Genomic DNA, 23,563 nt, shown 5'->3' with positions numbered 1-23,563 from the left:
CACTATTAAAAAATGATGAGTGTAATGATTTTAGAAAAACACGGAAGGACTTGCATGAAATAACAAAGAGCAAAACCAAGAGAATGCTTTATTCAGTAATAACAATATTGTTTTAAGAATGACTGTGAGTGAATAAGTTATTTTGTCTATTATAAATACCCAATTAACTATAAAGGACATATGAAGAAAGATGCTATCTGGTATATATAGATTGATTTTATATATATATATACACCTATTTGTGTCTAATGGAAGCCATTGGGGGGGGGAGTAGAGAGGAAAGAAAAAGGAAAAGAAATTTACATGATAATTTTGTTGTATATTAGTTGTGCATAGTAGATTTGCAGTTTCATGTACAATCATCTTTTTTATTGTACTTTGTTATGGAAATGCTTGCTTTATTTCATAAATTTTAAAAACTATTAAAATCTTTATGTATGATTGAGAAATATTTAACAAAAGAAAAACTGTATTTAAAAAAAGAAAAAAATAATTAGCACTCACTGTAAACTCAGGATCACTGACAGAAGGGCTGACATAGCTGGCAGGTTCCCAGGCAGGAGGCACATTGGGTGGGGTACTCCAAGATGAATGGGAGCTATGACTGATGAAAGCTGTGCTTGGAACTTCTGTAGGACAGGGGAAGCTGTTGTGGTAATTCATGTTTTCTACGAAGAAAGGAAGAAAGGGGCATAGCTTTTCAAACAAGGAAATTGCTTCAAAGCGATGCAATTAGATAAACCTTTACTACAGACCCATAACACGCCAGTATTGAGGATACAAAGGTAAAAGCAGAAGCACCTTAGTTCAAATTCGGCCTCAGACACAGGTCAATTAACCTCTGCTTGCCTTAATCCACTGGAAAAGGGAATGGCAAACCACTCCAGTATTTTTGCCAAGAAAACTCCATGGGACAGTATGGTCCATGGGGTTATGAAGTGTCAGACACGACTGAAGACTCAACAACAACAACAACAAATTATTTGCAATTTACAAATGAGGAAACTGAGATTCAGAGAGATTAAATGATCTGCCCCACAATTATACAGCCTGTAAGGAACAGAAATGGGATTTGAAGCAGAGTTTTCTGGGTCCAAATATAAGTGTTCTTTATGTTTATATCATCACTGTCCCGAATAGCAGATACTTGCTCTTTGCATTTCAAGTTGGGAAGGAGAAAGGGGTGGAGACTAGACAGGGAATTCAGCTGTAACTTAAGCACCCAAGTTTGTTTTTTGTTTTTTTAGGGGGGGAAAGGGAAGATTTCATCTCAACTTTTGAAAACCACATAGAAAGACTCATGATAGTATTACACGATTTGGTTAATCCTCAAGGCACATGACTGAATATCTCAGCACCATTCTTCATGCTTACTAACTCTGTTACAAGGGACAGTCGCCTGAATGCAAATGCTTCTACACCAAGATTTCTTACCATGGGATCATGGGATCCTAGGGGTTTGTAGATCGACTTCAAGAGATCCATGAATTTGGACAGGGGAAAAAAATAACATCTTTATTTTCACTAACTTTTGGTTTCCTTTGTAATCCTATGCCTATGATTTTATTTATTTAAAAAAAACAAAACATTATTCTAAGAAAGGGTTCAGGTTTCACTCAAGTACCAGAGAGATCCCATCACACACACACGCAAAAAGAAAGACCAAGAACCCCTGCTCTAGGCCCTAAACGTCTCCTGGTCAACTTCCCTGTGTTGATTCCACAGTTTTTACCTTCTGGAAAGCCGCTGTAATCGTTCACTTCTAGCGGGCAGTACACATTGGGAAACTGGCCTTCGCAAGTTGTATTCCAGTCAATGAAACTGTGACAAAAGAGAAGGTACCTAGTTTCAGACACATGACAGCCAGACATCAAGTAAGGGAAGAGGAAACCATTTTTAAAGGGAATGTTAACATGAACAAATGTGAAAATCTTTCCAAAATCTTGAATCTTGAAACAAGTCCACTCCACAACACACCACGAACAGTTCTAACAAATGGGTTCCAGCTTGCTCTCTCCACTAGTTCTCATCCTTAAAAAGCCAAATCTAGTTCCTTAAATTGCAGGATTAGAAACATAATTAGTCAAATGGTATAGGGAAAAATGCAAGGGCATCTCAGCAATGGATCGTGACAGTACCATTCTGGCCATGATGAGAAAGATGACTATCACTGACTGAGCACATCCAGTTCTTTTTGCCATGGAGGTAATGTATTTTCAGACTAGTCCCTTCTCTCTCTTGGTGAATCCTGTGACCGATTACATACAACTACACAACCTATGTCTGAAGTTAGGTGTGCAGTCTATAGTGGACAACTTAATTCCACATGGGAACTCAAACAGGACCTTGGCTTCCTAAACAAATCTAGCACTATCTGGGTTTTCAGATTTCCCTCAAAGAGTCAGGCCGGCATTCCTCTCAGGGAAATCACGACTGTAAAAGAACCTACTTATAGTAAGTTAATTTTGATAAATGTTGCAAACCTTGAGCAAATACACTTGCACAAATCATAAAATCCTGGAAACGAGAAGTTATCCATATGATCTAGTAATTCAACAAAACGCACAAGCCAATTTCTCCGGTTTTCCTATGGGAAAACCAATCCTTTTCATACTGACATTATAATCAAGTAGTCATTCCAGTACCTAAGTCTTGCTTGACAATGAATTATTCAATACTTAAGTCATCTGTTGTTGCTGTTTTTCTTTTAAGCCTTTTGGAAACTGATGCCAATTACCATACATTGTAGCTCATATTGCTCTAGTCATTCCCCTTCCTGGTTTTATTCTCTTCAGTTTTTGTCTTTATTATCTACAAACATCACTCTTAAAAAGTCAGACAGAAGAGATGTCAAAATTACATTTGATTCACAAATAGTACTTTTTTGGTTAGGGATGCAAATAAATAAAAGATTTAGCGCGCACGCGTGTGTGTATCTATGTGGTGGAGGGAGAGAGAGAGAATGAATAATCTTGTCTGTGTGAAAGGGTATTTATAATGAACACTCATAAAGATGAACATTATCACAATTATGGAAAGGAAAACAACTTACCTGTTCTGAACAGGAGGGGGTTCCTGGATCATGCAAGGCATATTGTTCTCAAGGTTGTAATTTAAGCTGTTTGTTAGACATACTGGCTGACCTGGCCACAAATCACCTGGTGGATAAAGACCTAAAGGAGAAAAAAGAATGACCTATGAAGGTTCTGGCATTCTCTCCTTGTGTTTATTCCACATGTGCCTCATCCTTTAGGGAGACTTAACTCAAATTTTCCCTCTTCCACTCAGTTATTTTCTGACTGTCCCAATCCACACTGGTCTCGCCCTTCTCTAAATCCTTAGGCACTTCCTTCCTGGGTCATCATCCCACCACCACGGTTCTCCTCATACAGAGGTGATTATGAGCTCTAAGAGAACACTTTCCATTTAGGATGAGCTCTGATAGGTCCTATACCCATAAAGGCTTGAAGCGAGCCTTAGCCTGGAGGAAAGCTGTCCTTGGACCAGCCTGCTTAGGTCTGGAGAAGTTACTAACCAAACGGGCTGTATCCATGCCACACTTGAAGACTACCCAATAAGTTACAGAGAAGTGGTCACTGATATCAGGGGGCAGAGTCTGGACATGGACAAAATGACAGATCCCTAAAGCATCAGATGGGGGAAGGGCAAAGTGGTTAAGTGATCTGCCCAAGGTGATGCATTCAGTGGGGCTGGGTAGGGACGGACTCTTGAAAAAAACCTATATACTCAACTCTAGTAAACAAACTGGAGAGAAGAGAAGCAGGAAAAGGAAAGAGGGAGAAGGAAAGGGATTTTTGACGGTTCCAAGAAGGAAAGGACATAAGAAGAAAGTATCAGAGGTTCCTCATACTCTACGTCTGCCTCTATTCTCTGCAGATCACCTAAGAGCAAAAACAGTTCTCCAGCCCACCTAGACAAGGCATCAAATGAGGAGGTGGCAGGATCACAAACAATGATCGCAGCTTACAGGTAATTTTAGCATGGCCACCTCAGGGCTGGAAAACACTGCTGCTATGGTTCCGAGGGAGCTGTGTCTAGGTATCAATTCCAGCGGCCTCCTCCTCCTCCAATGCTGAGAAGATGTGGAGGGATCAGTGGGTCCAGAGAACAGGGAAGGGAGCTGAGGCAGAAAGCGTGCCTCTGGCACTATCCTTGACCCTGCCTCTGCCCACTCCTTTCTCCTTCCAACCACCCTTTCCTTTTCCTTTTGAAGAGGCCAATGTGATCAAACCAATGGGATATGAACTCAGCACCGCCCCTAAAAGAGCAGTATGGGTCCTGCTGGACACCACCCGTGATGAAGGACCAATGCTTTAGCTGTACACAGAGCCATGCTCCAGGGAGGGACAACAAGGGCGGGTGCAAGCACAAATTGGAATCCTTCAACACAGAGAAACTGTAAAGAGCACTAGGCTATCCTGCCTGGCTTCATCAACCCCTAGACAGGGTGCTTTCCATGCCCTTCAATCTAAATACAGGTGTTGGAAGCACTGTGGGCACGCCCTGAATGCTGAGTCACATGCCTCCATCCCAGTCTATACCCACCACCCACGTTGCTCTCTTCCTCCCTTGGCCCATGATATGGCTGTTGTCTGTTGTAAAACCGGAGAGTAATGATACACAACCCACCTTTGTTTTTATCAGGATCTGAAGTCACGTCTGGAAAATTGGGACAAAGGGTTTCTGCATACTGAGGGATGGTGTTTATGTCTCTGCTGAGAAAGTTGGAAAAAAAGGGGGGAATGGCTGAATAATCTGTGGAATAGGAACATAATGGAATGCTACTGTGCAGTAACAAATGATGAAGATGAGGAATGTGGAGAGACACAGGAAGATATTTATGAGCTGATTTTATGAGGTAAGCAGAGCCAAAAGAACAATACAAACAGTAATAGATGCATTTATTTAGGTTTGCAAATCATTTCATCTGTATTCTCATCTTCTGATCCTCACAAAAACTCTAGGAGGTGGGGCAGCTGGGTGGTGCAGTGGATAGAGCACCAGCCCTGGATTCAAGAGGATCTGAGTTCAAATCCGGCATCAGACACCTAACACTTACTAGCTATGTGACCCTGGGCAAGTCACTTAACCCCAATTGCCTCACCCCCCAAAAAACAAACAAACAACAAAAAACAGCTAGGAGGTGGGTGCTTCTAGCAACCCCTCTTCATAGAAGAGAAAGACTAAAGGATAAAAAAGAGCTCAGGTGATATCCTGAGGCCCACACGGCTAGGCAGGACCAGAGTGGGACTCACTATGTCAGGCAGCTGCCGACACACTCCCAAGACATTCACCTTTGAATAAATGAGAGAAGAGTGGTGCCATGGGGACTATGTATGCATCATATACGTTAATCGACTCCAGCGGATCCCGATGGACTCCAGGACCACATAGAGAGTCTTCTGTTTGGCAACAAAAGCTCTTTATAACTTGCCCTCCCCCTTCCCCCGGCAGCTTCCCAGTCTTCTTGCACCTCCCTCCCCATCCCATAACTCTTTGATCCTGGGACACTGACCTCCATGAATGAGACACTCCATCTCTAGGGTGCCAGTATTTTCTCTTCCCATCCCCCATGCCTGCAATGTTCTCCCTTCTCATTGCCATCTGATGGCTCCTCTGGTTTCCTTAAGTCCCAACTGGAATCCCATCATCTATAATCCCTCTTAATTCTTCTTCTTCTTCTTCTTTTTTTTTTTGGCAGGGCAATGAGGGTTAAGTGACTTGTCCAGGGTCACACAGCTAGTAAGTGTCAAGTGTCTGAGGCTGGATTTGAACTCAGGTCCTCCTGAATCCAGGGCCAGTGCTCTATCTACTGCGCCACCTAGCTGCCCTGAACATCCCTCTTAATTCTAACATTTTCCCACTCCTGTTTCTAATTTGTCCTGCACAGAGCTTGTCTGCTTGTTGCCTCCTCCATTAGACTATAAGCTCCTTGAGGACAGGGACTGTCTTTCACCTCTTTTTGTATCCCCAGCACTTAGGACAGTGCCTGGCTATATCAGAGGCAGTCAAACTATCTGATATTTCCATGTAACTCTGTGTGTGTGTGTGTGTGTGTGTGTGTGTGTGTGTGTGTGTGTGTGTGTGTGTTGGGGGCGGGGGGGGGGGGGAGATTCAATGAGGAGAGGAGGATAGGGATCTAGGAATGACCTACAGAAAAGCAATCAGAAATCATTGCCCTTATTTTGAAAGGGCAAATGTTAGAAATGCTAGAATGATTTTCATTCTGGAATAGAAAGTTTTAATTTTTGCATGATTCCTCCTTTAAGAACTGGAAATGTTTCAGAGAGAAGTCTCTGGGTTGAGGGTTACAGGGAGGGGGGACCCCCTACATGTTCACATATGCCAACAATAAAAGCCCTGGGTTAAAGAAGATCACATTGAGAAAAATGAAATAACCACAGCTAACTTGTTAGTCTCAAGTCCTCTAAGTTCTTGGCAGTGACTCTCCCCCTTAGTCATTGTTTACCCCTTAAAACATGCCTAAACTATAGGGTCCAATGGGCACTAGCTAAATTTCTTGTTTAATGAACACCTCAATGTCATATTATTCTTTGCCCTTCTCCACAGGGTGGCCAGCAGCTAAGAACCTTACTCACATCTCCTTGTGGACACCCCAGGGACTGGTTTGTTTTGTCTTGGGAAGTCAGAATTCTCTTTTAGACAACTAGGTGGGGAAGTGGTAGAGTGCTGGGCCTGGAGTCAGAAAGATTCATCTTCCTGAGTTCAAATCTAGCCTCAGACACTTTACTAGCTGTGTGACCCTGGGCAAGTCACTTAACCCCAATTGCCTCACTAAAAAAAAAAAAAAAGAAAGAAAAAGAAATGGCAAACCACTCTAATACCTCTTCTAAGAAAACCCCAAACAGGGTCACAAAGAGTCAGACACAACTGGGAAAAAAATGATTAAACAACAACAAGAAACTTTTTTAGGTTCCTAGAGGGGAGAGTTAGGTGATACCGTGCATAGAGCACTGGGCCTGAAATCAGGAAGACCTGAGTTTAAATCTAGCCCCAGAAACTTTTTAGTTGTGTGACTCTGGGCAAGTCACAAATTTCTGTTTACTTCAGTTTCCTCATCTGTAAAATGGGGAATAATAATAGTCCCTTCCTCCCAGGGTTGTTGTGAGGATCAAATAATATTAGTGTGAATCATTTAGCACAGTACCCAGCACAAGTAAACACCATATAAATGTTAGCTACTGTTAGTGATACTATACAATAACATTTTCTTAGCCCACAGTTAAGCCCGGAATTTTTATTCAAATTCCACTAATGGTGCAGCACCGGCCCATCCTCTGTACAAAATAAACCAGGATGCCTCTCTGGGCAAAGAGACCAGCTTTTATTAAGAGAAACAAGGCATGGGTGTGGGGAAGTTTTCTTTCTTTTTTTTTTTTAGTGAGGTAATTGGGGTTAAGTGACTTGCCCAGGGTCACACAGCTAGTAAGTGTTAAGTGTCTGAGGCCGGATTTGAACTCAGGTACTCCTGACTCCAGGGCCGGTGCTCTATCCACTGCGCCACCTAGCTGCCCTGGGAGGTTTTCTACAATCCACCCAGTATGGTCTGAGACCCCGAGAGACTGAATTCAATTATTTATAGGTCTCTTCCTTCATATATGGTGCAACAACATCTTCCAGAAGCTGATTCATGCAAGATTGCATTTTGCATGTCACTATATCCCAACTTCCTGTTTTCCATGATGTCTTTTTTTTTTTTTTTTTGCGGAGCAATGGGGGTTAAGTAACTTGCCCAGGGTCACACAGCTAGTAAGTGTCAAGTGTCTGAGGCCAGATTTGAACTCAGGTACTCCCGAATCCAGGGCCGGTGCTTTATCCACTGCACCATCTAGCTGTCTTAATCAGCCCTTTACAGGTCTTCCTTACTTTGTCATTTTAGTATAAAGATTAATATAGAAGTATGATTATTATGCTCATACCCCTAAGATACACACTCTACACTGATTTAAGTTACACTTCTAAAGTTAACCAACACAGGAATTTTCCTGGGACTATATCATAGTTTGATTATACACAGGTATTTTTTTAACCTGGGACTATGTTTTTACTAGAAATCACAGTTATTTCTTATCTTAATGATTATAGCTGATAAAAAAAAAATTAGCCACGTAATTCAGAGCAAAGCACTCGAGGCACTGATTATTGATCTTTTTTCTTTTACTCCCTGAGCTGGGTTCCCTGGTTCCTTATCCATCTGCAAATGTTCACAGATATTTTCCAAGGGGGCTGTGTCAATGGAAAACAAGAAACCAATGCACTGAGCTATACAGGTGGAACAGGTGTCGAACTAGCAGCCCTGTGGGCCACCAGATTAAAATAGAAAATGTTTAATAAAATATAAAAATATATATATAATACAGCACAGATAATGTTTAATAAATTAAGGTTTTCTATGTCAATATGCATGACAGGGATATTTCTATCTTTGTATTTTCATTTCAAGCCCTAACATTTCCTCTTTTAGTAGAGTACCAAGAATGCTGGATTCAAAATAAGGAATTCTGCCTCAGACAATAATGAGGTGGGTGATGCTGGACAAGTCACTTATTTAAAAAAATGTTGAATTTTTTCTCTAACTCAGTTTCCTCATCTGTAAAATGGGAATAACACCACCACCTACAACACAGGGTTGTTCTGAGGATCAAGTGAGAGCTTCACAAATTTTAAAGTGATGTAAATGTTTGCCATTCTGGCTACATTTCAAACTTTCCCCCAATCCTTTGCCAAGCCTTTTTAGTTCTAGTCAGAACATCAGCTTCCTTCCAGTCACCCAAGCTTGCCCTTGCCCCCCCCCCCCGCCTCTCTCATACCCAATCTATCCAATTAGTTGCCATGCCTTCTTGATTCTCTATGTTTCATTTTCTTGTAGCATCTCTATCTCTCATATTGGTCCCCTTCTCTCCACTCATACTGCTAACACCCTAATTAAGGTCTTCACCCCATTGTTCCTACACTACTCCAATACCCTCCCAATCTGTCTCCTTCATTCTAGTCTTCCCTCCTTCCAATCTATTCTTTACGTATCTTTTGGAATCATCTCCTCAAGGTGGGGGGGTCTTAATAATACTGACCATGTCATTTGCTGGCTTCAAAGCCAGCCTTCAGAGACTTCCCACTTCCCTTATAGAATACTAACTCCTTAGCCAGGAACTTAAGAACTTCCAAAATCTGACTTTAAACTGCCTTTCCACAATTAGTTCATAACATTTCCATTCATGGATTCAACATTCTAGCCAAACTGGACTATTTGACAGTTCCTGCAATCTCCATCCCATCGTCTGCCTCCATGTATTTGTACAAACCAGTCCCTCCTCTAAAACCTTCTGAATACAACTCTAGGGGTTACTGCTCTCCTCACCCCCATTTCACTTCACACTATGCTTATCTTGAAATGTGTTCTATCTCCCTCCATCCACCACCCACCACCCAGTACAGGTGTAACCTTCTTGAAGGTAAGGACTGTTTGATTTTGGTCTTTGTCCATCACAATGCCCAGCAGAGTATCTGACAGAAAGCAGGTGCTTAACAAATGTTTGTGGAATTGATAAGCTATGAGGGGGAAGAAATGACTAGGCTGAGAACCAGAATTTACTTGGCAAGATAACCAACTATCAATCAGTCAATAAGCACTAAGGGCCTACTGTGCACCAGGGATTGTGCTGGTTTTGAGGATATATATATAAAGAATGAAACAATCTCTGTTCTCAAGGACCTTACATTCTATTGAGGAAAAAGAAATGTGCACATGCAAAACAAATAAGTGAAGGAATGAATAGATTAATGAATGAAGAAATGAAATATATGGAGAGAGAAAATATGGGTGTAAAAAACCCAGAAAATGTGTACACACACACACACACACACACGCACACACACACACACACACACACACACACACACACACACACACACACGAATGATGTTATTTCAGCTGTGTCTTAAACAGAAGGCTTCTATGAGGTAGAGGTGAGAACATACCAGGCATGGAGGCTATCCAGAGCAAATGTGAGGAGATGGGAGATTATGGTATGTAGTGTGAGAAACAGAAAATAAGGCCACTTTGACTAGATGGCAGAGTCCAGGAAAAAGAATAATCTACAAAGATGCTAAAAGATAGGGCCGAGTCATGAAGTGCCGTTATTAATATGGATGACTCTGAATCCTTAAAACTAAAAAACATTTCCCTCTGTCAAGAAATGGCAAGAAATAACTTTGAAGAACCAATCTATTGAAGAACTATAAATAGTATATTACATATTATATAAAAAAAATTTTTTTTAAGTAACTTACCTGGGGTTACAGATGTTGTGGGACAGATTCAAAGTAATGGGTGTTTCAGATGGAAAATCAGTTTGTGAAATATTCTCGCCTGAAAACAAAGAAGAAAAGGATTCATATGCATAAAAATATTTATAGTATCTCTATAGTAGCCCCTAACTGAGGAGGTCCCCATGTATGGGGTGTGGTTAAAGAAATGAAGGCACTGAAACTTAATGGAATGTTGGCAAAACAGACACTAAGAAGAATTCCATGATCTGACACAGAATGAGGCAAGCAGAACTAGGAGAACAGTTTACACTGTGCCAACATATAAAGAAAGCTCTAAAAGACTTGACAGCTAATTAATGCAATGATAAACCACCAAGTTCAAACCATGAAGACAAATCATGCCATTAACCTCTTGCCAAAGAAATGATGTACATGCCTTTTTAACCCCACACCAAATATTTCTTCTCATATTGATATTCAATAACTGAATCAAAACTAGGTGCGTTGCTATCTTCTCAAATGCTCTATTATTGTGGAAAGTCACTTTGGCTGCCTAACGTGGAATCCATCTCTGACACTCAGCAGTCTAGTCAGGAGAGCCTGGACAAGTCATGACCTCTCTGAGACTCAGATCTCTCCTCCGTCAAACGGAGATGATAATATTTAGGCTACCTGTGCTGCATTCCCACAGGGGTATTGTACGAAAAGTGCTCAGTAAGCCTTAAAATATCACTCTCACGTAAGATGTTTGTTACTGAAAACAAGGAAAAATTGTTGATTTGAGCACTCGGATTACGAATGCCACAATAGAAGCCTCTACGTTGGACATGGGAACACAAAAGGGTAAGTATTTATTTAAAGGCTGGCCTCTTTTGTAGTGTTTAAAGCCCCTCCACTAAAGGACTGTCCTGAAGGCATGTGGTGGTAGGGAAAGAACACTGAGGGTGTTGATGTCTATGGCAATGGAATGAAAATTCTGGCAGGATCTACCAAGCAGAATATTGCTTTAGTATGGACCATATCTCACTTAAGGGGCGACCTCAGGTATACAGAGAGGGAAGAGCAAATACGCCAATGAATCATAAATTCTTAGAATAGGATTTTCAAGTGTACATAAGACAGTCACAGAAAATTAAAGCAACAAAAGATATATAGGCTGGCCCTGGGATTTCTGGTGAGACAACAGCAGTCACACAGTCCAAAAACCTCATTTTTCTGATGGGGACAAAAGCCCAGAATCATAAATGCCTTGCCCGAAGTCATAATTTGATAGAGTCAGAATATGGGTTGTTCTGATTCCAGCCTAGAAATCTTTCCAACCATCAACACCTTCCATCATTGTTGCTGTTGTTCTGTTGCTAATGCAGTGGACAGAGCTTTGGCTGGAGGCAGGAAAATTTGAAGAAATTTATTAGCTGTATGAGCCTCAGTTTCCACAACTGTAAAATGAGGGGTTAGGGTTGGAATAGAACTGAGCTATCTCTAATTCCAAACGAGTCAATTGACAGAAGAAGAAACCAAGGCAAAAACAGGTAAAATTACTTGTCAAAGTCAAATGGGCAGAGTATGAATTTTAATCCAAGTCATCAGACTCCAGGTAGAACCACAAGGCCTCAAAAGAAATCAGTCAATGGGCCCATGAGAAATAAGTTTTGCCTTGTTAAAAAAAAAAAATCATGATTTCTCTCAGGGAGGTAACACAAACACTTCCACATTCATTTAACTCACTGAGAGGAGAAAACACCCAAGGATAAGGAAGGACGCAAGTATTTACGTAACACCTACTGTAAACCAAGCGCTTTCACAACCCTTATCCAATCGGAGGTGGGTGCTATTATTATCTTCATTTCACAGAGTTAGGTGGTGGTGTTATGATGATGATGCCCATTTTACACTAAGGCAGAAAGAAGTTCAGCGTCTTGCCCAGGGTCATACAGCTAGTATCTGATTCCGGATTTGAACTTGGGTCTTCCTGACTCTAAATCCAGGGCTCAAACCCCCCCCACCCCCACCCTACTGGTTGCCTAAGAGTTGGATTGTTTAAAAGATGAGAGTTAGTACCAATAAACAGGCATTAAGGAAAAAAGAGCCTGAGAAAATTTTTATTATTGATTGAAGAGATTTTTTTCTTTTTTTGTGCTATGGGGCATCCTTAAAAAGGATGAACAGGAATTGGGGGAGGGGAGGATTAAATGGGATGTGAACAAGTCCCAGTCTGAATAGAGCATTAAGACAAGCCTTTAGAGTTAGGAAAGCCCCATCTTCTCCCCTATTTGTTTCCCAAGGGTAAAGAGGAACTCAGCTATCCCCATAAGACGTCCCATACTCCACGATCTGCCTCCACAGCCCTGCTATGGGTAACAAGAAGCAAACACCCCTTTGTCCCCCAAGACGGGCCAATCAAGCTGGACAGTGTCACATTACTCACGAGAGGGCAGGAAATGCCGGGTAGGGAGCATGGATTTTTTGTCTCCATCAGAACTGCTGGTGCTGCTCCAGCTGCCCCAGCTGCCCCGGCTGGCTCGCACACTCCCCGAAGAGCTGCCACAGTCTGAACTGGAATCGGAACAAAACTTGTCTCCACATTTCTTTTTAGGCCGCTGGTAATGACCCTCTGGAGGAAAGGAGACAGAGAAGCATTTCCAAGGTTTTCCCAAAGCCGCTCACTATTGACGCCAAGGCACTGATGGTCTAGCTGTTCTTCATGAATGCACTCCTTTTTTCCAGAAGAGACTCAGAGCCCAACCCTCATGAAACACTTGAAAAAAGTCAAATTTACCGTTAGCTTTGATGCACCACCCCACCGCCTTTTTCAACCCTTTCTGTATCTACCTCAGAGACCTCCCTCTCAACCTCCCAAGCACCTACACTACTTCTTCCCTGTAACATCCCTTCTTAGACTCACGTAACAGACTTAAAAGCTGAGGGGGCCCTGGAGTATATGGAATCCACCCCCATTACATAGATAAAGAAACCCATACCCAGAAAGCCTCTCCAGGTTAGAAGACAACTGAGGAAAGTCATCATACTAAGTTATTAAAGACTGAATGTTAATATTTATGTATCATAATTTGGGGAGCAGTTCCATAAGAGAGTTCCAATGAGAAAGGAGGCAGGAAAACCTATGTCTATGTCTAAGGTAGAGGCCGCAGCTCACAGAAGCTAACAAGTTCCCTTGGTTTTTTCCCCCACACTCACAAAATGAAATATTCTTAGTTTTGCCAAAAAGTTAAAAGTCATACCAGTAAAAGGCAATATATAATCTTAACAAGCTAAAGAGTTCTGGAAATACTTTAAAAAACCCCAGCAAGGTCAACACCAATGAGATGCATCAGAAGACAGAGAAAGAGAAAGGGTTAGTGATGCAGGGTGGTTAGGCAGCCAGTCCCAAATGCCTCAGGCAGAAAACACAGAACCACATCTCCTATTCCTTCTGTCATTTTTTCCCCTTTCTTTTAAAATTTTTCTTATTTATTATTATGGAGTTGTCAAACATCAACACACACAAACATTTTCCTACACAAAGGAAAACAGAAAGGGAAGATTTGAATCTCTATTACATACAGCTGGGTTTGGGGTTTTTTGTTTTTCCAATGGGTTTCATCCAACTTCTTTGCTTATTTCAGCTCTGACCCAAACATTACAGAATTGCACCTTCTCCTCATCTGTTAACATCAACACCCTACTGGCTTTGGGGTCTGATAGGGATCAGCTTGGAAAATGAGTACTAGTGGAAAGTCAGGTTGCCAAGGCTAGCCCTGGTCTGTTGCAGGCTTTTGTTCAGCCTTTTGCTGATGGTACCAGATGCCCTCCACGGTCCTCTGCTCCTATCATCGCTGAGCCTAGACCAAGTGTCCCATCATTCCACTCCACGGTGTGCACAAAGGTGGCAGCACAGGGACGACAACTCAAGGTGAAAGGATGCTATCTGAGAGATGCCTGTAGCCCAGAATGATCCGGTTCACACTGGGGTGAATACCGCTTACTGGCACTAGTGAGCACCCCAACAGCCACAACGTACATTGCTCATCCAGGGGTTCAGTCTTTCTGAACCCAGATACTTCGTGGAGGAAAGCTTTATTAACAGGTGCCTCTCATATCTCAGGCAACAACATACCTGTTTCTCCTGGGGCTGCAGAAGTCATTTTGGGTTCTGTTTTACAAATGTCCACAATACCACTCTGAAGACACCAGCTCCTCAGAGGAGTGCTACCTCTCAGCTCGGGCCTTTCAAATTCAGTGCCCACATGCTTTGATTCATTCTGCTCAGGAGCCCTACAGCAGCCACAAAAAGCTCATTAGCAACTTACACATGTATAATTATTATATAAAACAAAATATTAGAATATATTGAACATATACTATATGGCATATTATAATATAAACTATTATTACCCCATATACATGGCCTGTTTTCTTCATATATACAAAATATATATAGCTATAAATATAGCATTCTAATACACTCATATATTATACAGAGGCATATAAATATATTAACAAAAACATATATGTATATATATACTGTGTAATATGTATATTAACACATACATACATATGTGTGCATATATCAGTGAGTGTATACGAGTGTGTGAACAGGCCAAGACTGAAATTATACAGAAATTCTTAATCTGAGATCTGTGGATTTGGGTTTTTTTATATTTTGATAACTGTATTTCAGTATGTTTGGTTCATTTCATAATCCCATGTATTTATTTTGTGCATTCGGGGGGGGGGCAGGTAGGTGGTGCAGTGGATAGAGCACCAGTCCTGGATTCAGGAGGACCTGAGTTCAAATCCAGCCTCAGACACTTGACACTAGCTGTGTGACCCTGGGCAAGTCACTTAACCCTCATTGCCCAGCAAATAAATAAGTGAATTTTAAAAATTTTAAAAATAAAGAGTATTTTGTGCATTTGAAAATGTCAATCTGAGGAGGGGTCCAGGGTCCATCATTTCACCAAACTGAAAAAAAAAAAAAAAAGGTTCATGATGCAAAAAAAGATTAAAGAAATCATGCATTGGACCTTCTATTCTTGGAGATACCAGTAAAACAGGACCTGAGCTAATGAGATGGAGAAGAATTGGAAAGAGACTTATGCTGTTGGGTTGAGAAAGGAAGTAACTTTTTAAACAGAATCATGGAATTGTAGAGTAAGGAGGAACTTCAGAGTTTATTGAGTCCAATCCTCTCATTTTATAGAGGAAATAAGGTATAAAGTGAGCAGCTTCACAAAGGTCTCATGACTAGCATGTGCATGACCTAGTTAGCAGAACCAGGTCTACCAGCCAGGTCTAGCACTCACCCCATTCTCCCTCAATCACATAAGAAGAAAGATTCTTAATAGATGAAACCTAGGTGGTGGTACAGTGGCTAAGAGTGGAGAGAGACCAAAGCACTTGGAGGATCTGGGAATTCTATCAAGCCGCGCTAGGTCACCATTTACAAAGAGGGAATGCAAAAATGCTATGTAAACTCTCAAGTACTATACAAGTGTAAAGCATCATTATACTTGGAGGTCAAAGAAATATTCGTTTAATTTTTTCTTCCCTGATTTTTAATCTGTTCACCATATTATCCCCTCCTAACAAAAAAGCCAGATGGGGGGCAACTAGGTGGCGCAGTGGATAGAGCACTGGCCCTGGATTCAGGACTACCTGAGTTCAAATCCGGCCTCAGACACTTAACACTTATTAGCTGTGTGACCCTGGGCAAGTCACTTAACCCCAATTGCCTCACTTAAAAAAAAAAAAGCCAGATGAAAATGAGCCCAATTCCTTAGATATCACCTACTCCAATGCTTCCAATATGGACAATTCCTCCACAGAAACAGACTACAACCCCTGAAGACATTAGCTGACACTGGCAGTTGAATGAGTTGCAGTGGCCAAAAGTCTTACAAACTTGTACCAACTTAACTAAAGCTGGTCTTTGAGACACGTGTGATGAACCCCCAAAGCCTTGATCTGCCAGAGTTTGGGCTTCAGAAACCAGGGTCCCCTCCTGACACCCAGGAAGCATCAGAGTAGGAACCCAGCAGTGGCCAGACACAAAATTCTCCTGACATTTTCACTGTGACACATGGCCTTAAAGTTCACGTAATACATAACCACAAACCAAAACAGAGTCATTTCATCTCCCACATCTTGAGGCGTGCCAGACTTCGGCTTTTAAAGTTAATCATGTAGTCATAATATTTAATTGGTGAAACTACATTTTAATTCCTCTTTAAAATCTTTACTTCTTCCTCTATGCATATGTAGGAAAGTATATTTCTTAAAGGGACCTTAGGATTGACTCTTATGAAATACAAAATGGGTGGGTGGAGAGAGTTGGGGTGGGGGAAAAGGAAACAGATCAGCAACTCCTTTGTGTCTTATAGTGTTAAGAGAAATGCCCATAGCCCAGAGTGATTTGCCCAGGGTCAGAGCCAGGATGAGGGACTTAATCCCAGGTCTTTCTGTCACCAGGGCTATACTACCTCTCTCTTTCTCACTGCTATGAAATACTGTAACAAGGAAAGCAATTAGGGTTTTCCTTTTTTTTTTTTTGGCAGAAAAATTCATCAAGGATTATTCAAAACACACTGGAGATGAGAGTAACTGTAAATTCTACATCAGGCAAATCACCTATGTGTAAGGGAAAATTTTGCACAAAAGAAGATAGATGTTTAAAGCTAAAGTGTCTTCCTTTTCTATTCATTTTTTCCTAGAAAACCAACAGTAGGTAAAATTTAAAATTTTTTTGTTGTTGTTGCTAGATATGGATGAATGAGCAATTAAAAAAATATATATTATGTAGATATTATGTGTATATATGTATGTATGCATGCATGTAAGTTGTTTTAAAAACCACCAAACTTGGTGAAAAGTAAAAGAATTTCAACCTTGGATTTTTTTTCTATAAACCTTAAAGAAATGAACACCTATAATCAAGAACACTGACAATCCTTATGATGTTTTTCACATCTCAAAAGGGAAATGTTTGTATTGAGATAACCTACAAACTTGGGGGGGGTGGGGAAGGGAAGGTCAGAAATAAAATGAGGACATGAGAGTTTAGGGTTTAGTTTGGGGATTTTGTTGCTGCTTTTTAAGGGGGAGGGGAGTTTACACACAACACACCTTGCAGATGCAGTAACACTTTTTTTCTTGTTTTTTCTAGACGTTCTAGTTTTATTCCAATTTAGATTTGGGAGATTTCCATCCTTCTTTTCTTGCAGTCTCTTCTTCCTATCTTCTTGCTGTAAAGTAAAGACAATGGCCAGTGATACGGTGCAGCAAAAGACCAACGAACTGAAACAACCTCTTCAGTGTTTAAATTTGACCCAACAATCACCTGCCTTTACATATACCACCTCTAAGCCTTCAGTCCCCAGAATTGGAGCCTTTTTTAACCACTAGAAACTTGGGCATAACTTTCTCCATATCTGGTGTGTTTGCATTCCTCCTCTCTCCCCACCTCCCTCAATCTCTCTTGAGAGAAAAAAACCTGGTCTATAAAAATTCTTAATAGCCTAAAAATGAGAAACATCTGCCAGATTTATGGTCAAGGTGCTGTTAAATTCTACCACAATAAATCCTCCTCCCTTCACCTGTTGGCTCGGTTCCTGCAATTCACATGAATTACTACCACCAAAGCACCACCAGCAATCTCTTCAATAGAACCCAAGGGGAATTTACTTTTTAATTTTTTTTGGGGGGGGGGGGAGAAAGACCCTAAGTACAACAATAAAGCCTCTTTTGTTAGACAGGAGAAACTAAACCAATTGGTGTTTTTATGTAACAGGGCAAGGATCATCTTGAGGATTTAAAAGACTTTTTTTAAAAAAAGTCAATTCAAGAAACTCTTCTAAGTATGGGAAAGAAATAAAATTTAAATAAAACACATGGTTTCTCCTCTCCTGGGGTAGGTATAGTCAGATAAAGCACATATACCATTATCTGTAATATCCAATACTAGAGAATTGATACAAAAATATGTCTTAAGTGCCTATTATGCTCCAGGCACCGATCTGAGCTATAGAGATACAAAGACAACATATAAAACCTTCTCTGTTCTAGGGGAGCCTCCATTCATTCTCCTGAGGGATGCAGTACATATGGAGACAAGCTTTACACACCATAAATTGGAGAGAATGGTACTAACTTTGGGGATCAGGTGAGGCAGTGTCGAGAAGGTGGCACGTGGGCTGTGCTCAGAAAGGATGCTAAGGATTCTAAAGTACATAGGAAAGGGAGGGAGACCAGGGATGCAGAGGTGGGGCAGGCAGAGTGTAGGGTGTGTACAGTGAACAGACGGCAGGTATAAAGGCTAAATGCAGAAAATCTCTCTAAGGAAAAAGGAGGAAAAAAACAGCAGAAGGAATATGGGATAGCAGAAGCATCAGAAAGACAGAAGAGCAGGGTTCAAGTCCCAGCTCTTGAACTTAGCTGTGGGTTGTGTAAAATGAGCTGGAGAAGGAAATGGCCAAGAAAACCCCAAATGGGGTCACACAGTCGGACACGACTGACTCACAACCGTGTACTAGATAACCCTTCTGGCTCTCGTTTTCTCTTGCGCTTCTGAAGCTCTAAATCAGAATGTTTGTGCCCCTCCTGCACCGCCCCCCCATCACCCTTGCATCTATGGTCACTTCTAGGAGGCACGGGGCTTATGTACGCAGGACCAAAAACCAACGTCTCAAGCTTCTCCCAGCTCTTTGTTCCTCCTGTAGCTCATGCAGTCTGGCTGCAGTCATTCATTCCAAAGGCAGAATCAGCGATCAGCAGGGAAAAAGAAAATCAAAGCTAATGACACGGTCAGTTGCTGCCCCCTGCAGCTCACTGAAGGAAAGGCCAAGAGTCGCCATGCAACTGGTGCCCTCACCACAATGGCACGGTCTCATCATTAGCACTGGGTCAGATGTAAAAGAAGGGGTCCTGGTCAATCACACAGCCTTCTCAATGGCATAAAGTTGGGCCAAGAGAGTAGCTGGCATACATGAAATGCCAAAAGATATTGACAGACTTAATTCTAGTGAACTAGAATGGGAGGCAGTCCAGTACAGAAGAAAATTTAAAAAGAGTAGTTCTATGTGTCAGAGGTCCTGGGTTCAAATCTCACCTCTGATTGTATCTTGGGTGACTTGGCCAAGTCATCTAAATGACTTAGTCCTGATTTTCACCACCTGTAAAATGAGAGGTTTGGATCATACGGCCTCTGAGGTCCCTTCTTCTAGTTCTAGATCAAGAATAGCTATCAATGTTAAGTTTCACGTTTGGAATTTCAGGGTTCAAAACACCAGTGACATATGCATAGTACACGGTAGAAAAGATGTGAAGGGCAACAGTTCAAGTGAAAAGGACATGACAATCTTAATGGATCACAAGCTCAATCTAAAATGGAAGTCAAAATACTAATGGGACCTTTGTTTTTTGGTTTTTTGGTGAGGCAATTGGGGTTAAGTGACTTGCCCAAGGTCACACAGCTAGTAAGTGTTAAGTGTCTGAGGCTGGCTTTGAACTCAGGTCCTCCTGACTCCAGGGCCAGTGCTCTATCCACTGCCCCAATGGGACCTTTGACTAGATTAAGGGAAGCATACCCACAATGAGGATGAGAGTCAGTTCCATTACCCTCTTCCCTGGTCAGGCCCCATCTGGATTACTGTGTTCATTCTGGACTTCATAATTTAGGAAGGACTTAGAAAAGAGAATGACCAAAGAAGGATTACCAGAATGGTCAGAGGATTCAAAACTATGCCTTTTGATGCCCTAGTGAAGGAACTCTTCCAGATCTCAATATATGATGCAATAATTAGCCAGTGGACAGGGAGACTTAAAAAAGGGAAATGACAGCTGCCTTCATGTATCTCATGGATACCATACAGGAAACCGACTGAATTCATTTCATTTGGCCCCAGAGGACAGAGCCAGACTTTAGATGTTAGAATCAAGAAGTTAGGCTGATTTTGGTTTAATGTAAAGAAGCATTTTCTAACTATTAGAAAAATGAAAAGGGTAAGTGACTTGCCCTGGGTCACACAGCTAAGCAAGTGTCTGAGGCCAAATTTGAACTCAGGTCCTCCTGATTCCAGGGTCAGTGCTCTATCCACTGTGCCACCTAGCTGCCCCATAGTTAATTCTAAGACAACTTCCTGGTGGTTTTTCTATTGCAAAGAAGGATCTCTCTTATCCTTGGACCTCTTCTTCACATAGCCTGCCAACTATTTCTATTCCCCCAGACTGCTTTGTCCTTCCCTTCAGATCATTCACCTGTTTTAATCACTTCAGCTGTCACTCATTAGATTCCTCTATCAACAGCCTTAACCTTCCACCTAAGCTACAGCTGTATCTTCAACAACCTCCTGTATATTGAAATTTGAACGTCTTCCTAATATCCCAAATCCATCATCACAACCTATGTGACCTCAGACAAGTGACTGTCACTATCTTCTCTGAGCTTCAGGGTATTCCTCCAGAGAGAAAAAAGTGTTTGTGGTGAATGACCACTCATGTCCCTCTGCCCACAAATCAGCATTTTCTCCTGATTTTCCAGCTCCCTGTCCTGCTCTCCTCATTTTGCCAATGAGACACAGGCTCAAGGCTTGAGAGTTATCTATACAGAGGTATGCCAAGAAATACTTCTGAAGTTCCCTCTACTTTGCTTCACCTCTACAGCCAATCAGTCACACCAAGTCCTCTTGACTTTTTCTCAGAAATGCTTCTTAGGTCTGTCCCTTCCTTACCTGTCTCCTCCACCTCAAGGCTCTCATCACTTTACACCTACCTCATTATAATAACTTCCTAGTGTCCCTGTGTTATTTCCTCCTCCTTCCAATCCATCCTGAACATTTTACTAAAGTATTGCAAGTGCCTTCCCTCTGTTATTTCCAATTTAGGCTGGATATATCTTATTTGTATATGGAGGTGTGCAATATTGTCTCCCCCCAACAGACTGTGGGTTCCCTCAGAGTAAGGACTTGTTTTTGCCTTTGTCTGTATTCCTAGTGCATCCCCAGTGTATAGTAGGTGCTTAATAAATGCTTTCTGAGGGGCAGCTAGGTGGCGCAGTGGATAGAGCACCGGCCCTGGATAGGAGTACCTGAGTTCAAATCCGGCCTCACACACTTAACACTTACTAGCTGTGTGACCCTGGGCAAGTCACTTAAGCCCAATTGCCTCACTTAAAAAAATCAAATAAATAAATAGATAGATAAGATAGATAAGATAGATAAGATAGATAGATAGATAGATAGATAGATAGATAGATAGATAGATAGATAGATAGATAGATAGATAGATAGATAGATAAATGCTTTCTGACCTTCAGAACTGCTTGAATACCTTTACTGGCCCCATAAGAAACAAAAATCTAAACTCTTTTGTCTGGTATTCAGGGCCCCCTGCCACCTAATGCCATCTTACTTCCCCAATCTTACCCCACACTACTCTTCAACATGAATCCTCTGCATGGCCAGGCTTGTTTCCTCCCTATCCTCTAACAAGTCATTTGCTGTCTGCATGCCATATTCACAATTTCATCATCGTCAACGCAACTGCTCCCATTCCCCTAGCTGGTTCCAAAGCCTGTGAGGCAGATGGAAACACACACACAGGTCATCATCCCCCCTTCATGCCAATTTTTCAGATGTGGAAACTCTGGCCCAGTGAAACTAGGAGACATTACTCACTGTCACAGAACTAGTGTCACCGCTGGGTTCAAAGCCAGGTCTGCTGATCCCTTCCCTCCTTTCTGAATCTCTAAATTTCGGCTTCCTAGGTCAAGTGCTATTGCTTCCAGTGACTGATCTGCAATCGTTCCACCACACACCAATTTTTTCCCCTCTATAAACTTTCCCAAGGATTAATGTCTATCTGTCCTGATCAGGCTGGCACTCAATCAAACACTAGCTTGTATGATTCTCTTAAATGTCTCACATAAACATGTACTGTTTCCCCCAATTAGCAAGCAAGTTCCACAAGGCATGGTCCTTGTCTCCCACCGAGGGCACACAAACATGGCAAATACTTACCAAAGAAGAGAATGCAACATTTTTATTGTGAGTTTAAGTAAGCCCAAATGAGATAACCAAAAAGCACTTGTGAAATGCCCTCAGAGGTAATAACACAGATGTACTCATTCCCTTTTTGTTTTGTTTTGTTTTTTTTGTTGTGGGGCAATGAGGGTTAAGTCACTTGCCCAGGGTCACATAGCTAGTAAGTGTAAAGTGTCTGAGGCCGGATTTGAACTCAGGTACTCCTGAATCCAGGGCCGGTGCTTTATCCACTGCGCCATCTAGCTGCCCCTACTTGTTCCCTTTTAAAGCTACAGGGAGTGAGTCTGTATTGACCCATAACTTGTTTTTTTAAAAATTGAGTTGAAAATTTCTTTGAAGTAGCAGAAAAAAGCTGAATACAGACCTCGACTGAAGAAGGGATGTCCTGTTTCCCACAACATGTATCTTCTTTGGGTGTTTTCTGAATCTTCTTTTCTGAGGAAGGTTTTGCATCAACCTGTTTTTTCAAAGTTTCACAACTTTCTACTTCATTCTTAAGAGGCATTTGCTGGTTATTCCCTTAAATAAATAAAAATGATTCAACATTTGAGTCATCAGTTCAATTCATTTTTCAGGGGTTAGTTTCCTCCTTGTCATTTTCTTTGACTCTCCCAGCCTCTATCCTCCTATATTCACATGATCGGAGAGATGACAACTATGCCATTCACTCTCAGTTTAATAGTGAGGAGGAGTAAAAAGCCCAAATTTGAAAGCACTGAATAATTTTTTAAACCTATCTGATGCAAGGAAAAAATTAAACCCATATATAGAGCCCAGTGTATATTAAGAGATGAGTATTTGATAAACCCATGTTTAAATATTGGGAAATTGCATACCTATTTAGTAAAAACTTGGATAACTATGTGACCAAAAAAAATGGGGTTGGGTCCATTCTTTACATCACATTCAATAACAGACTAACTAAGCAAGCAAAGCATTTTTTAAAACTGGAAAGAAAAGTGATATTGTTTATCTTGAATATGGAGAATGTTTTTTAAACAACTCAATGAAGACAAAAATCAGTGAGTTTCATTCTGTCATATTAAAAGGATTTTGCACAATAAAAACAATGTTAAAATCAAAAGCAAAGAGACAGATGAGGAAAAATATTTGCAATAAATATGTCAGTTAAAGGTCTGATATTCAGAATTTATATAACCAAATGATGCATATGTACAAAACTAACAATAAACACTTCCCCAACAAAACAACAG

At 41.2% G+C, this 23,563-nt stretch overlaps 1 protein-coding gene across 4 annotated transcripts in view; it reads right to left on the bottom strand.

Annotated features, from left to right (window-relative positions):
• The window catches only part of TMEM131L (transmembrane 131 like), a 170,832-nt gene that overhangs the window by 3,788 nt on the left and 143,481 nt on the right, over nucleotides 1-23,563 (bottom strand). For 3 of the 4 annotated variants that reach the window (XM_043972126.1, XM_043972129.1, XM_043972128.1), the window contains 9 exons: nucleotides 22,714-22,868; nucleotides 17,437-17,555; nucleotides 14,429-14,586; nucleotides 12,740-12,925; nucleotides 10,333-10,411; nucleotides 4,651-4,736; nucleotides 3,053-3,173; nucleotides 1,733-1,821; nucleotides 505-668 (listed from right to left, as the gene is read on the bottom strand). In XM_043972126.1, coding sequence (XP_043828061.1) covers nucleotides 505-668; nucleotides 1,733-1,821; nucleotides 3,053-3,173; nucleotides 4,651-4,736; nucleotides 10,333-10,411; nucleotides 12,740-12,925; nucleotides 14,429-14,586; nucleotides 17,437-17,555; nucleotides 22,714-22,868 — 1,157 coding nt within the window. The remainder of the gene's footprint in view (nucleotides 1-504; nucleotides 669-1,732; nucleotides 1,822-3,052; nucleotides 3,174-4,650; nucleotides 4,737-10,332; nucleotides 10,412-12,739; nucleotides 12,926-14,428; nucleotides 14,587-17,436; nucleotides 17,556-22,713; nucleotides 22,869-23,563) is intronic. The other variant, XM_043972127.1, reaches the window with a different exon arrangement.

The sequence above is a fragment of the Dromiciops gliroides genome, chromosome 6, assembly GCF_019393635.1.
Source record: "Dromiciops gliroides isolate mDroGli1 chromosome 6, mDroGli1.pri, whole genome shotgun sequence".
In the NCBI taxonomy this organism is placed as follows: Eukaryota; Metazoa; Chordata; class Mammalia; order Microbiotheria; family Microbiotheriidae; genus Dromiciops; species Dromiciops gliroides.
Note: the sequence above shows the minus strand (reverse complement) of the source record. Positions and strands in the feature narration are given on the sequence as shown.